Below are 13769 nucleotides of genomic sequence, written 5' to 3'. Positions count from 1 at the left end.
AGCCAGGACTTTATGGTGAACAGAGTTTGACCTCTGTCCAACATGGACACCGACTTCATCTTTGAGCAAGTCCAACACATGAGGCCGTCGTCCTTCTCAGAGAGGGAGAAACAACACTACCAAGCTGAGGTCAGTCTGATCACCGCGACACCACATGTGAACGTGCACCGCCGTGTGCGGCAGGGCTGCTCTGAGGCAGCTGATTGGTTGTGTCTTGCAGAAGATGCTCATGCGGCAGTTCGTGCTCATGAAGCAGAAGTATCAAGTTCCCACTTATTTATCTACGGGAGATATGAAGGCCTGGCTGCTGGCCGGGAGAAGCTTCCTGGAGGAGTGAGTTCACAGAGACACATCAGACCAGAGCTGATTGTAAAACCCACAACCACACAACAGGAACAACACAATAACACAACGTTTCCTACATTCAAAGGTTCCAGGAAACAGCAAAGAGGGCAGAACCAAGACAACTCCTCATGGCTGAACTGGTAAAGAAACACAACACTGACTGTGTGTGAATGTACATTTGAAGTGAGTCTGTGTAACTTCAGCAGTGATATCTGTCTAAAGTTTGCTAACATTAGCCACAAGAAGCTAATGGCCACACACAGAACAAGTAAAGACGTAAAGATGTTGCTTAAAGCCCAGAGTTTACTGAATTATGCAAGAGTGAATTTAAAGCAGCTGTTTGTAAGTTCTGCTGTTGCTACATAGCTAACGTCAGGGTCAGGGTTTGAGTGTTTCAGTGTCTGACATGTTCCAGTCTCACATATGAGGCTTCAAATGAATAATTTCACTGATTATCAGAGAAACAGGTTCTGTAGGTTCCTATGACATCGATGAAATTAACAGATATTTAACTTTAGATTAATACGAGGGATCGGGGAGGAATAACTGATTTGATTCAATGTAAAAGGAATGAGGAAATGGCTGAATCGGTGCAGAACCTGGAGAGTCTGTCAGTCAGTGGACGCATTACAGGGGAGAAGTCAATATATAGAGATAACATATTTATTTTAGAAAATAAATAATTAATAAAATAAAATAATTAATATTTACTTGGATTTAAGCAATTACATCTCCCATATGAAAGTTCTGGAAATCCAGCTGGAAAACAAACCACTCCAGTCCTCCCAGTCCCACCCATGCCCCTCCCACTCCGCTAGGCTCCACCCACTCCTTCACTACATCCTCACTGTCTGTCGTCTCAGTTGACGCAGGAATCAGGAACTGAATGAAACATTTAACGCTACACAACCTTAGCCGGGTGTGTATTATTGTAAACATAACGAAGAAGGCCTGGGTAGTATCTTAGAGGAGGGACAAACGACCTATATGCTGTTTAGGTCGTAGGACTTGTTCCAGTCAAGGTTTTTGTCGGTTTTCCCATCACTGAAGCAGTTGTACTGTAAGTGGGTTTTGATACATGATGCTCTGCAGCACTTTTCCTGAAGGTCAGAGGTCAAACAGTCCAGGGGAGGGGTCTGAAAAGTCAACACTGGAGGAGTTTTTTCACCTAGCGAAGACAAAGTGGTGCTTATTAATGGAATATATCTGCTTTATAAAGATCTGTATAAAGCTCTGCTAGCTGTATATAAAAACATCAAAAACACCAACAGAAATATTAACTACAAACAATACAAACAAACACTTTACACACTCAAAACTAATCACCATGACGCATTAGAAAGGGGCCATTTTTCCTAAACTTTAAACCCCATCACATGAATTCTTTACAGAGACACTAAGAGTAAATCACAGGTGTGTAAAATGAAGTGTTCCCTGCAGGCCTGGACCTCAGCGAGGCGCCGCTGTCTGGACCATATGGAGGAGGAGCTCCAGGAGGAACTTGAGACCGAGAGACGTCTCTCCCTGCTGCTCAGCAGAAAGGTAAGGACAACACCCAGCACTGCCTGAGCTTCAAAGTCTACAGTCCCTCACTCTTCTTCTCTCTCCTCCTCCGTACGAAGGTCACGGTGGAGGGCCTTCAAATGTTTCTCTCGGTGATTCGCCCTAAAGCACGGCACGATGTATGGATCTTCCTCCACCACCTGTTCAACAAGCTGCTCAGCTCCGCCACTGGCTCTCACACCAGTAAACGGTCCGAACTGGCGCTGATCACCAGGCTGCAGTGGGCCACCTCACCTAAAGTCACACAGATAGTGGATACGGCTCTGGCGTTTCTCCTGGATGACCCGGAGCCACCTGATGAGGTCAAACCTTCGCAGACTCAGGGTTTGGTCGAGAGCAGGGACTTCAGTTCAGCCTCTGCTCTGGGAGACAGGACTGAAGCTGCCAGCGCTGAGGTCGGCAGACTGCTCGCCGACACAGCAGCCACTTGTTTCTGTCTGAATACGTCTTTCACTAAAGCCCGTCTCCTGCGTCTCTGCACGTCAGTGGCCCGGGACATGGTCAAAGCCATTTACAAAAGATTTGTTGACCGCTCCAAAACCTTCCACCTCCTGAACTTTGATGAAAGCTTCATCGCTGCTAGAAGAGGCGTCATCTGTGCCATCCAGGACATGGACGACAGGGCGCAGAGAGCTGCGTACAGATGGGCCCTCCATCAGTTTTGCACTGACAAGGACCCCTTGGTAATTCAAGTTCTCAGACTATATAAATATGAAGTATAAAAATAAACATTCAGTTAAGATTGATTCATTATTTTTCAGATTCCAGAAATGTGCTGTGTGGTGGACACAGAGAGGGCCGGTAAGTCGTAGAAAATGTTCAGATTTACCAGACCTTCTTTTGATTTGAGACTCACTGTAACACATCAGACTGTCCTGTTTTCATCCTTAATCTGCAGATGAAGAGGAGGACAAAGACAGCTGGCGAGGAGTGCGGGCCTTCTTCAGTCGTATATGGAAAAAGATGTTCCATGGGTCGACCGAGGAGTGAATCACACCTGCTGTTCTATCAGTTACATAAATCATACTTTAAATAAAATATTATAATTATAAAGACTTGTTTACTTAGATAAATCCAACATTTAAAGCTGCACTGATCGATGTGGATGGAAAGACTACATTTAAAGGTGCTATAAGTAATTTTATTTTTGGGTTGACGAACATGGTTTCTTGCAGGGAGCAGGTGGTGATTGTCACTTTGCCAAGAGCTGAAGACACGTTGCATTTACAAGACAGAAGGTTTAACAGGACTGGAGCTAGCTGGGTAGCACGCTCGCTTCAGTAGAAGAAAAGTGACAGAACTAGAAGCAAAACACGAGTAAACATTGGTGTTTGTTTCCATCTCTACTCAAGTCACGTTTCTTCTAGATGGTAAGTACAGCTGCTAATGCTGATGTTAGCTATGTAGCAATAGCAAAAACTTTAATGTGAAGGGCGTCTCTTGTGAAGACAAACCCACAGATAACTCTGCAGCTCCTCTCAGAAACCTTTTAGCACTTTTCAGCTCATTGTTTTGGTTTTTCCACCTGCAGCTCGTTCAGCACCTGAAAACTTATTTTTTTCAGGAACTTTTGGAAATCGAAAAGAGAGCGAATATTAGACTGAGGTTTGTCTGGTGGACACAATCACGACCCCTAACGAACGTTCATGTTCCTCCATATTTGCTGGATGTATAAATAAACAACTTTTTGCTGATTATATCAACGCAAGGTGCAATTAGAGCTTACAGCTTGTTGTGCCATCCCAGGGTGGCCGGAAAATAACCAATCATTACATCTAATTACTAATCAATAACTATAACACCCACAGTGCAGAGTGGAAGAACTGGGGAATCAAAAGGAGCCTGGTCCATTTATTCACCTCTCATCATTAAACCACCTGAACCCAAACTGCTCCAACAGAGCCGGGTTCTCACCAGCAGAGAACTGTGGTGACTGTAGTTTTAAAACTGTTTCTCTCTTTCCTGACTGGACACAGTTACAGAAAATAAAGACACTTCGTTGAACTGAGTCGCACTATTTTCTCATCATTATGCAGCAGCCACAACAAGGCTTCATCTCCTGTTCAAGGCAGCCCTCTGGTGGCCGGCACTGTGGTATCACACCTTACCAAACACTGGGGAACTTTGACACTGACAATTCACCTGATCTGATATAAAGTGGTGACATTTTGTAGTTTACTGAAAAGAACAACTGGATAGTGAACAAGATGCAGAAAATGTGAAAGGCCACATGTATGAGCTCTACAGCTCAGATTAGATCGATACACAATAAATAAACCTGAACAGTTCAATATGGCGTCACACACGAGAGTCTTTATAGGTGGAGTCAACTGTCACTCACATACTTCTTCCAGGGTCTTAATGGTGGATCATACAGTGAACCTGGCCATGACACATACAGTTCTGTCATCCGTCACTGAAACAGTGTTGGAGACAGACGTCATGTTCCACATGGAGGAGCAGGAAGAAGACTGAGGCTACAGCAAAGACACAAAATAATATTTAATTATCCAGCTCATCTGGACAGATCGTCTCTGCTGCAGAGACTTTGTGATTCTGCAGTTTCAGTGGCATCTCATGGTCTACATCAGCGGGTGGAGCAGCAGGAGAAGTCTGGAGCCGCAGTCATGTGAGAACAAGTAGAGATAAGATAGTAAACCTCAAACACGACCTCTGGCCGATGACCTTTGAAATTCCACAACATGTTTGATGACATCTTCCAGATGATTAGGTAACCTCTTTCAACTGTGTTGAATAAGATATTTGTGATTTTGACAGAGATCCAATTAAAACTCACAGTATGGAAAACATTTACTTCAGACTTTAATTTCTAATCTGAGTCTCAGATGAATGAAATTCCTGTAATGACGATAAGACCCCAACAGAGAAACAAAACAAAGCAAAACACAGAATCAGGTTGTGTGATGTAATAAACAAACAGATTCTAAGATGGAGGAACACAACTAAATACACTCATCATAAATCAGATCTTCTGGAGGCTTCCCGATTGGTCCATGAGCTCTTTGATTAGACTGGAGTAATCATGGTTAATCCACTGCTCTCATGCTGGCATTAGGTTATTGTCTGTAGATGAGTGACAGTGAAGTGGAAGCTATTTTAGCTCAGTAATGTAAATGTCAGCAGGCGTTCTGCTGGATCTGCCCTGATCTCTGCAAACAGTTGCTCAAATTAGACGCTACCTGCACAAACAGGGGGACTTAAATAAGGAACACACTTCTGCTGCGAAGCTCATTAGCACCACAAAGCTTATGCTAGTCTACTAATGCAGCAAGGAGTGTGATAAATGCTAATCTTCCGTTAGTTTGTGTTGATATTCAGAAAGATGGATGAGGACTGAGAGACAAACAAAGAAGCTTCTGCTTCACACGGTTTTATTCTGCTACAGTTTCACTGCACAACAATAATGTTTGTTTCTACTGAGTTTTACTTGTACTAAGAACTTGCACAGAGGATGTGTTGTCACTGCCAGGTCTACTCAGAGTTAGCAGCCTGAGAGAGGAGAGGAGAGGAGGAGAGGAGGGGACAGGACAGGACAGGACAGGACAGGACAGGACAGGACAGGACAGGACAGGACAGGAAAGGAAATATATTAGATTATATCAGATTTGATTCGATTAGATAAAAGTATTAAATCAATCTGCTTGACCCCAAACCACCTAGAGCAAGTCTACGAAGCCAGGGATCAGCACACCCAGGCCCCTGATCCGAGCTGCAGATGTCCCTGCAGGCAGTGGGCCCACAGGGAGGTGTCTCCAAGTTTCTTTAGGCTCGCCAGCGAGCTCCCCTCCCAGGTCTGGCTCCAGGAGGGAGCCCCAGTTTCCCTAATCTGGGCGAGGTGACACAGACTCCACGATTACCTTTAATCCAGTGGTTATTGAATCACCCCTAATCTGGTCTCTCCCCTGGAACCAATTTGCCTTGGGAGACCCTACTCCAACAACACAGCTCCCAGGATCCCACAAACCCCTCTGCCAGGTTAAGGTGGTGATTTATGGAGGGGGTGGTCCAGGTATCTGATTTGGATGTTTCCTGGGCGCCTTCCACTGCAGGTCTTCCAGCCACATCCAACTGGTAGGAGGACTAAGGGTAGATCCTGAACACGCTGGAGAGATTATAGATCTCATCTGGTCTGAGCACAGCTCGGGATCCTCCAGAGGAGCTGGAAAATGTTTCTGGACAGAGGAAGGTCTGGACTACTTCACTTGCCTTTAATCTGCGACTCTTGGATGAGCAGCAGAAAATGGATGGAATTAAATATTTGCCTGGATACAATATTTTTAATTCAGTTCAGTGGCTCATTCACCGGCCACTTCCTCTGCAGCCATGTGTGCACTGTCTGCAACCACTGAACTAAGAACGTTCCCGTCCATGTGAGTGTCACCACTGTTATTTGTTCTGTGGACAGATCTACAGAAAGACCCACACAGTCCACAGGTATACCCTTAAAAACCAAAAGGAAAAACTGCATCTGGTGCTGGTGTTAAAGTTCAAGTTGCAAAGATCAAAAGACAAATTTTCATATAATAGTCAAGCAAGCAAGAATCCAAATAACCCAAACTAAACTATAAATGAATGTTACCTTTCCAAAGTCTCTGCTTTTGGTTCTCAACTTGTTGACCTGGGACTCTGCGATGTCGGCCCGCTCCTGTGCCTCCTCCAGCTCATGCTGCACCTTCCTGAGTTTAGTGAGATGAGTGTTGGCCTGCTCCTCCTGCAAAGATAAAAACAGAATGAGCTGCAGTATAATCCTGATGAAAACAACTTCCTTGTTTGAAGAGAGGATCTTACAGCTTCTTCATTCTGCCGTTTGTAAGCCTTGACTTTGAGCTGCAGCTTGTCCACCAGGTCCTGCAGCCTCAGCACGGTCTTCTTGTCCTCTTCGGTCTGGTAAGTGAGCTCCTTCACTCTCCTCTCGTATTTACGCATTCCCTTGATGGCATCGGTGGCTCTTCTCTGCTCACTTTCCACCTCACCCTCCAGTTCACGCACCTATAAGAGAAACCACAATATCAGCTGCAGTCGTGGTCTCAGTGCCGCTACACAAACCTCACATGACTGAGTGTGATACCCGAGCTTCCAGTTTCTGGAGCTGCTTCTTGCCCCCCTTCAGGGCCATGTTCTCAGCTTCATCCAGCCGGTGCTGCAGATCCTTCACAGACGCGTCCAGGTTCTTCCTCATCCTCTCCAGGTGGCTGCTGGTGTCCTGCTCTTTCTTCAGCTCCTCCGCCATCATGGCCGCCTGAATTTACGCAGGTTAGTAAGTGAGATGATGTTTAGAAAATTAATTATCATTATCAAGCGGCACCTGACAACATCAGAGCCTGTTTCTAATCAAACCATATGAACCTCTACTTGTTGGATATAATTAGAGGTTAATTTTATATATTTACATCAGTAATGGCTTTTTTGGCCTTTTCCTCTGCGTTGTGCGCCTCTTGGATTGCACCTCCTCCACCTCGCCCTGCAGCTGGCTGACATCTGCATCCAGCTTCCTCTTGGAGTTGAGAAGACTGGTGTTCTGCAGCCAAATCACAGTTAAAGAACTGATTAAATAAAAATAAGAGATTACAGAATAAAAGAGGAGCAACAACAAGTCTGTAAGAGATGTCGTCTTTTTATCGTCTATTTATTGTCCTTTTATTGCTTTTACTGCGTGTGCGCATTTACTGCTTTTATACGGCATGTACTCTAATTTCCTTAGTTACATTAAAATATACTATTATTATTATTATTATGACATCTTATGTCACTCACCTGGAAAAGAAACACCACCCATGATCCCAGACACACGGCTCACCTGAGAGTGCAGCAGCCCGAGCCTCTCACAGGCGTCAGTCAGTTCCTGCTCAGCTAGTTTGCGGCTTCTGTCCGACTGTTCCAGAGCAGCTCTGAGCTCCTCCACCTCCGCCTGCATCAGGCTGCTCCTGCGCTCCCCCATGGCCACCTGCTCCTTCAGGTCCTCCTGGCTGCGAAGAGCCTCGTCCAGGTGAAGGGTTTGTTCCTGCAGGGAGAGATGATGGTGAACGATCTACACAAAATGGGTTTTAAAAGTTGTTCTAAAAAACATCCGGTGAACAGCATTTCACTTTAAGGTGGGCTTGCATGTCCCTCAGCTGCTTCTGGGCTTCAGCGGCCTGCCGATTGGCGTGGCTCAGCTGGATCTCCATCTCGTTGAGATCAGCCTCCATCTTCTTCCTGATTCTCATGGCGTCGTTCTTGCTGCGTATCTCAGTGTCTAAGGCAGACTGCATGGTTTCCATGACGCGCTGGTGGTTGCGTTTCATCTGCTCGATCTCCTCGTCCTTCTCAGCCAGCCTGCGATCCACCTCTCCCTTCACCTGAGTGAGCTCCAGCTGAATACGGAGAATCTTGGATTCTTCGTGTTCCAGAGAAGCCTGGAGCACAGATTAAAATAAAAAATATAAGAATGTGGCAAAAAAAACCTGATGGCAAGAAGTATTTGATGTCTTATTTCACACAGAGTTACTTCAGCCTCCTCCAGAGCAGTCTGGATCTCTGTATTCTCAGTCTCAATTTGTTTCTTAGTCTTCTCCAGCTCGTGGATGGCTTTACCATTCTCTCCAAGTTGTTCAGTCAGATCTGAGATTTCCTCTAAAAATACAAAAATATATCAAAAATACAAATCAAATGGAATGAAACCCTATTTTTCTCTTCTAATGGAGTCAAACAATCACAGTATAAACAACTGTCTGGTCTTCTCTTTACACAAAATATATATTATAATATTATTTTAATAATAATAATAATAATAATAATAATAATAATAATAATAATATATATTATTATATATTATACTTGATGAATGAACAGACAGTAGTATGACTGTGGTAATATACACACGTTGCAGGTTTTTGTTCTCTCGTTTGAGGACCTCGAGGTGCTCCAGAGCTTCCTCATAACAGTTCTTCATTTTGAAGAGCTCGGTGCTGAGCGAGCGAGACTCCTTCTGTGATCCCTCCAGTTCAGCCTGACTCTCCTCGTACTTCTGCTTCCACTCAGACATAATCTGAGGAAGACAAACAAATATTGGATAAGAACGGGCACCAGATGAACCACATGACAAGCAGAGCACAGTTAACTCTGGGGTCTTTGTCACCTTATCAAAACTTCTCTGTTTTTTATCCAGGCCAGCTGCTTGAGCATTCGCCCTCTCCACATCAGCCATGAGGTCCTCCACCTCTCCTTGCAGTCTCTGCTTCGTCTTCTCCAAAGACAAGCACTTGGCATTAATGGCCTCCATGGCCTCCTCAGCCTCCTGTAAACGTTGGGCGAGCTTTTTCCTACAAATCATAAATTGAAATATCAATAACAATTGTTATTTATTAAATTAAAAATATCTATAAATCTATACATTCTCACTTGGCCTCTTCCAGTTCATCGTTGCGCTGGATGGCATCAGTTTCATATTTGGTTCTCCACTGGGCGACCTCGCTGTTGGCCTTGGACATCGCCCTCTGCAGCTCAGCCTTGGCCTCCTGCTCCTCCTCAAACTGCTCCCTCAGCAGATCACAGTCATGTCGGGCAGATTGGAGAGTATGGGCGAGGGCATTCTTCGCCTAACAGAGAAGCAGAAAAAAAATCAGACTTTATCTGGAGTGTTCAAATAGTTTTGTTGTTACAATTTTTCCTCCTTAAAGGAATAGTTCTGGAAAATAAAATTGCCCAGAGGTAAATGAAACAATTAATACAACTCACATATATGTGGAAGCTAAATATGAAGCTAGAACCAGCAAACAAAAAACAAACAGCACTGGTTTAGAGTTCCAGTCTGGAAAAATGGATTCTCACTAATGAGAAAGTAATTTTGTCACCGATCTGCCAACCTTGAAGGAAGTCTGACAGTACCGCCTCACAAACACATGAAGGGTGGGGTTATTATAATGTTAGTTCATAGTTCATCTTCATGAGCACTCCCTGTTATTTTCATACTGGGATACACCTACAGACAGCTAGTGCTTTCATTTTTGTTGTAATCTTCTCCATTTAACTCACCGTCTAACCAGTTCATAACCATTTATATGACAATACATATTATTCAATGTTCAGTTGTCACCTGCTGATCTTTGATCACTGGTATCAATATCAGTAATACAGACTGTGCAGGATGCTGATGAAGTCTGGAGATGTGAAGGTATGACCACCTCTCCTGGTAACTTTCTAGGGATTTCTGTGGTGCACACACTCATCTTTTTTCAGCCGTGATCTGCTGATTATGTTTACAGGTGTATTATGATGAATACTATGACCATTTAACCATCTACCACAGGCAATGACTGGTGAACAAGCTAGCTTGCAAATACATACGTTAGGCTGATGTTTACTTAATTCACTATCTCAAATTTCCACATCCTCCTCAGTCCTCACCTGGGGAACCAGATGGAGTGAGAAGGAGGAACCAGAGATACAAAATCAAAGTCTAAAGATGCAACTGAGCCACATGAAGTAAGTACTGTAAATGTGCTGGCCTCAAAGTTCAAATGGCCAGTTAGCCCACTGACCTCCACAGCTCATTAATGTCACAGGAACTGGTTTGATTGGTTGCACTGGGTGCAGTGATGCAACAAACCTTTGTCTCTTCCTCGACCTGCCTCTTCAGTTCCTCAATCTGCTGAGTGAAGGCCAGTTTAGCCCTTGACATCTGAGAAAGAATCGCTTCTTTCTCCTCAAGAAGACGACAAAATTCACCTGGTTGAGAGAAAGAAACATTAGAAAAGACAGAAGCGTTTGACTCTTTAAGTCAGTTAAATGAAATGCAGTCACTCAGGTGCATACCATTTTCATTCTGAAGTCTGGCCCTTTGAGCATTTATCTCAGTGATCAGACGAGTGTTCTCGTCATGCTTTGTCTTGTATTCACCCAGCTGGTCTTCCAGAGAGTGGCACAGCTTCTCATAATTGATCTGACATCAGAAATTAAATTAAATTAATTAAACAGTTTACTGTGGAACTTTCACTGCATGTACTCACAGTACTTACCATGCTGGTGGGGCTTACCTTTGCCTTGACCATGACCTCTACGTTACCAGACAGGTCATCAATCTCCATCTTGTACTCGCTCTTCTCCTTCTCCAGCTTCTGTTTGACTCTCTGCAGGTTGTCGATTTGCTCTCCCAGCTCAGCCACGCTGTCGGCATGTTTCTTCCTTAAAGCTGCAGCGGTGGCCTCATGGTGGAGCGTTGACTCTTCAAGGTCTCGTCTCAGTTTCTGAAACTCGGCCTCTCGCTTCTTGTTCATCTCTATCTGAGCGGCGGTGGCTCCTCCAGCCTCCTCCAGCCTCTCGCTGATCTCCTCCAGCTCCCTGGACAGATCTGACCTTTGTTTTTCCACTTTAGCTCTCGCAACGCGCTCCGCTTCGATCTCCTCCTCCAGCTCTTCAATGCGGGCCTAGAGGCAAACCAACCACAATCAAAGGTCGTCCTTTGACTTGCTGGAGTTTCTAATTCAAGTTTCTATTTCTTGAAGTACCTGAAGTTCCTTGATCCTCTTCTGAGATTGCACAGCCACATTCTGTTCATCTTCAATTTTGGCAACAAGATGGCTGAATTCAAGGTCTTTCCTGTCATGTAGAACGACACCATGTGATTAGAGGATGTGCTCAGTACTTATCATTACCTTTAGGCACTGCTGCACCCGTACATACTTTTTAAGGCGTTCCTCCAGCTGTTGTTTGTCATTTTCCAAATCCATTAAGGATTCCTGAGTCAGTTTCAGATCTCCTTCAAGCTTCCTTTTTGCCCTCTCGACATCCATCCGGATCTTCTTCTCTTGTTCCAGAGAGCCCTCAAGCTAACACATGCACATATTTTCAGCAAAATCCATCAAGCCACACATGCTATGATTTGCAAGAGGTAAAGGCCATAGACCTACATCATCAACTTGCTGCTCCAGCTTGACCTTAGCCTTGGTCAGAGAGTTGACTTTGTCCTCCTCTGCTTGCAGGTCATCCAGTGTCTGCTGGTGGGCCTCCTGCAGGGCCAGCTTCTCCTTCGATAACTTGGCGACGGTGTCATCAAGAGTAGAAATTTCTTCAGTGAGATTCTTCACCTGAATGTGTAAGAAGAAGTAAATGTGTTAGGAGAAGTGTTTGGTTTGGTGGTCTGATGATAAAAGACACACAGTACCTTGTTTTCGGTGGCATGTTTTTCCTTCTCTACTTTAGCCAGGGTGAGCTCCAAGTCATCAATGTCTTTCTTCAGCTCAGAGCACTCATCCTCCAGCTTCCTTTTCTTGGCGGTCAGCTCAGCATTCACCTCCTCCTCGTCCTCTAGTCTCTCGCTGAGTTCTTTGGCTTTGGCCTCAAGCAAGATCTTGTTCTTTATTAGTCCTTCGCACCTTTCTTCAGCATCTGCCAGACTCTCACTTTCCTATTCAATAAGAAACACAATATTCATTGATGTAGCACGCAGGTCTTCTTCCATATGACTTACTTTAACAGCCACGTGTGTTTTCTCTACTCACAGACTGAATCTGCAGACACAAGTCATTCTTCTCCTGAAGCAGGGAAACCATTTTGGCTTCCATCTCCTTCCTCTTAGCCTCAGCTTTGGCTAAATCCTCCTTACACTTGGTGAACTCCACTTTCATCATGGCCATCTCCTTCTCAGTCTCAGCGCTCCTCAGGAGTGGCTTGATTTTGAAGTAGAGCTTCATCCATGGCCAGTGTTTTACATTCATGAAAGAGCGAATGTTGTACTGGATAGTGTAAATGGATTCTCTGGAAAGTGACAGAGTTCTTTCTTAGTTCTCTGGTTCAAGAAACCATGTATAAAGACCTACAGTGTTCATCTAACTGAGCATCTATGGTCGTATCTACCTCCTCTCCATCATTTTCTGAAACTCCTTCCTTCTTAGAAAGCCACGACACAAGGCTTGAGTGATGGTGATGAGCGAGGCCAGTTTTTCATCCCTCATTTCTTCTAATAAACCCAAGAGTCCTGCTTTGAAGAACACCTACAGAAAATACAAACTGGGGTAGGCCATAAGATATTTGATGCATTGAAGCGTTAACATTGGGTTTTCAGTGTAAACTGCTCAGTATATATGAGTTGAATCTGAATGGCTACACACACTGGTCCCCTCAACTCTCCAAGAACTCTGTGGTTTTTGTGCATCTGTGTAATTTCAGGTAATGAATCTTACAGGAGGAAATATTATGTATAATATTATGACCCATAGTTAGGTTTTGTTGCTAGGCGACATCTAGTGGTTGTAGCAATGATGACAGGAGCAAAGGAAAAAGTGCTGTGACGTAGTTTATAGAGTGACAAAGTCCACGTCAGGAGGAGGTTGGGGTGGATGGATGAATATGACACAGGAGAGCGGTGTTCGATTCCCATGTGACAGTAGCAGCTTATGTTGTTTCTATTGTCCATGACCGTTCACTGTTATTACTGTAACCATGACAACAAAGCTTGTCTAATCTTAAGGAAGTACTTAATTGAACTCAAATCACCGTCTTTTCCTAAACCTAACCAAGTCATGAACATTTACTATTGTAACCGTGGTGACGAAGGTCTGTTACACTGCTGTCAGTACACTCTGTGTGTCTGTTATTATAACTATTACACCTGCACCTGCCGGGGTAGAGGCGCTATTTCAGGAGACACTCCTATGGGTCGTATCAGAGCACTGGAACAATCAACCAGCATGGCCGTTCAGGTTGGACGATGTGTTGCATAAGAATGCAAGTATTTCGAATGGCCTGCTGTCATAGAGTAAATTAAGAAGCAATTATTGTGGGCAACCAAATGGTTAGGGCACATACCACATGGGCTAAAATGCCCTAAGCAGCAAGTCCCTGGTTTGACTCTAAGCCGGCTG

General features: G+C 44.4%; 1 protein-coding gene and 1 pseudogene across 4 annotated transcripts in view; one reads left to right on the top strand and one right to left on the bottom strand.

The window, feature by feature from the left end:
• LOC139608429 (uncharacterized) overlaps positions 1-4957 on the top strand; it is a 6162-nt gene extending 1205 nt beyond the window's left edge. For 2 of the 4 annotated variants that reach the window (XM_071462176.1, XM_071462175.1), the window contains 7 exons: positions 7-129; positions 221-333; positions 431-485; positions 1786-1887; positions 1968-2591; positions 2670-2709; positions 2807-4956. In XM_071462176.1, the coding sequence (XP_071318277.1) occupies positions 43-129; positions 221-333; positions 431-485; positions 1786-1887; positions 1968-2591; positions 2670-2709; positions 2807-2898 (1113 nt within the window). In that variant the 5' untranslated portion in view covers positions 7-42 and the 3' untranslated portion in view covers positions 2899-4956. Of the gene's footprint in view, positions 1-2; positions 130-220; positions 334-430; positions 486-1785; positions 1888-1967; positions 2592-2669; positions 2710-2806 lie in introns of all 4 variants that reach the window. The other 2 variants (XM_071462178.1, XM_071462177.1) reach the window with 2 other exon arrangements.
• The window catches only part of LOC139608424 (myosin heavy chain, fast skeletal muscle-like), an 86356-nt pseudogene that overhangs the window by 61589 nt on the left and 10998 nt on the right, over positions 1-13769 (bottom strand).

The sequence above is a fragment of the Trachinotus anak genome, unplaced genomic scaffold (genome assembly GCF_046630095.1).
Source record: "Trachinotus anak isolate AG129_WGS33_773 ecotype Australia unplaced genomic scaffold, CSIRO_AGI_Tana_v1 ptg000025l, whole genome shotgun sequence".
NCBI lineage: Eukaryota > Metazoa > Chordata > Actinopteri > Carangiformes > Carangidae > Trachinotus > Trachinotus anak.
This window is presented reverse-complemented; position numbering and strand designations above follow the sequence as displayed.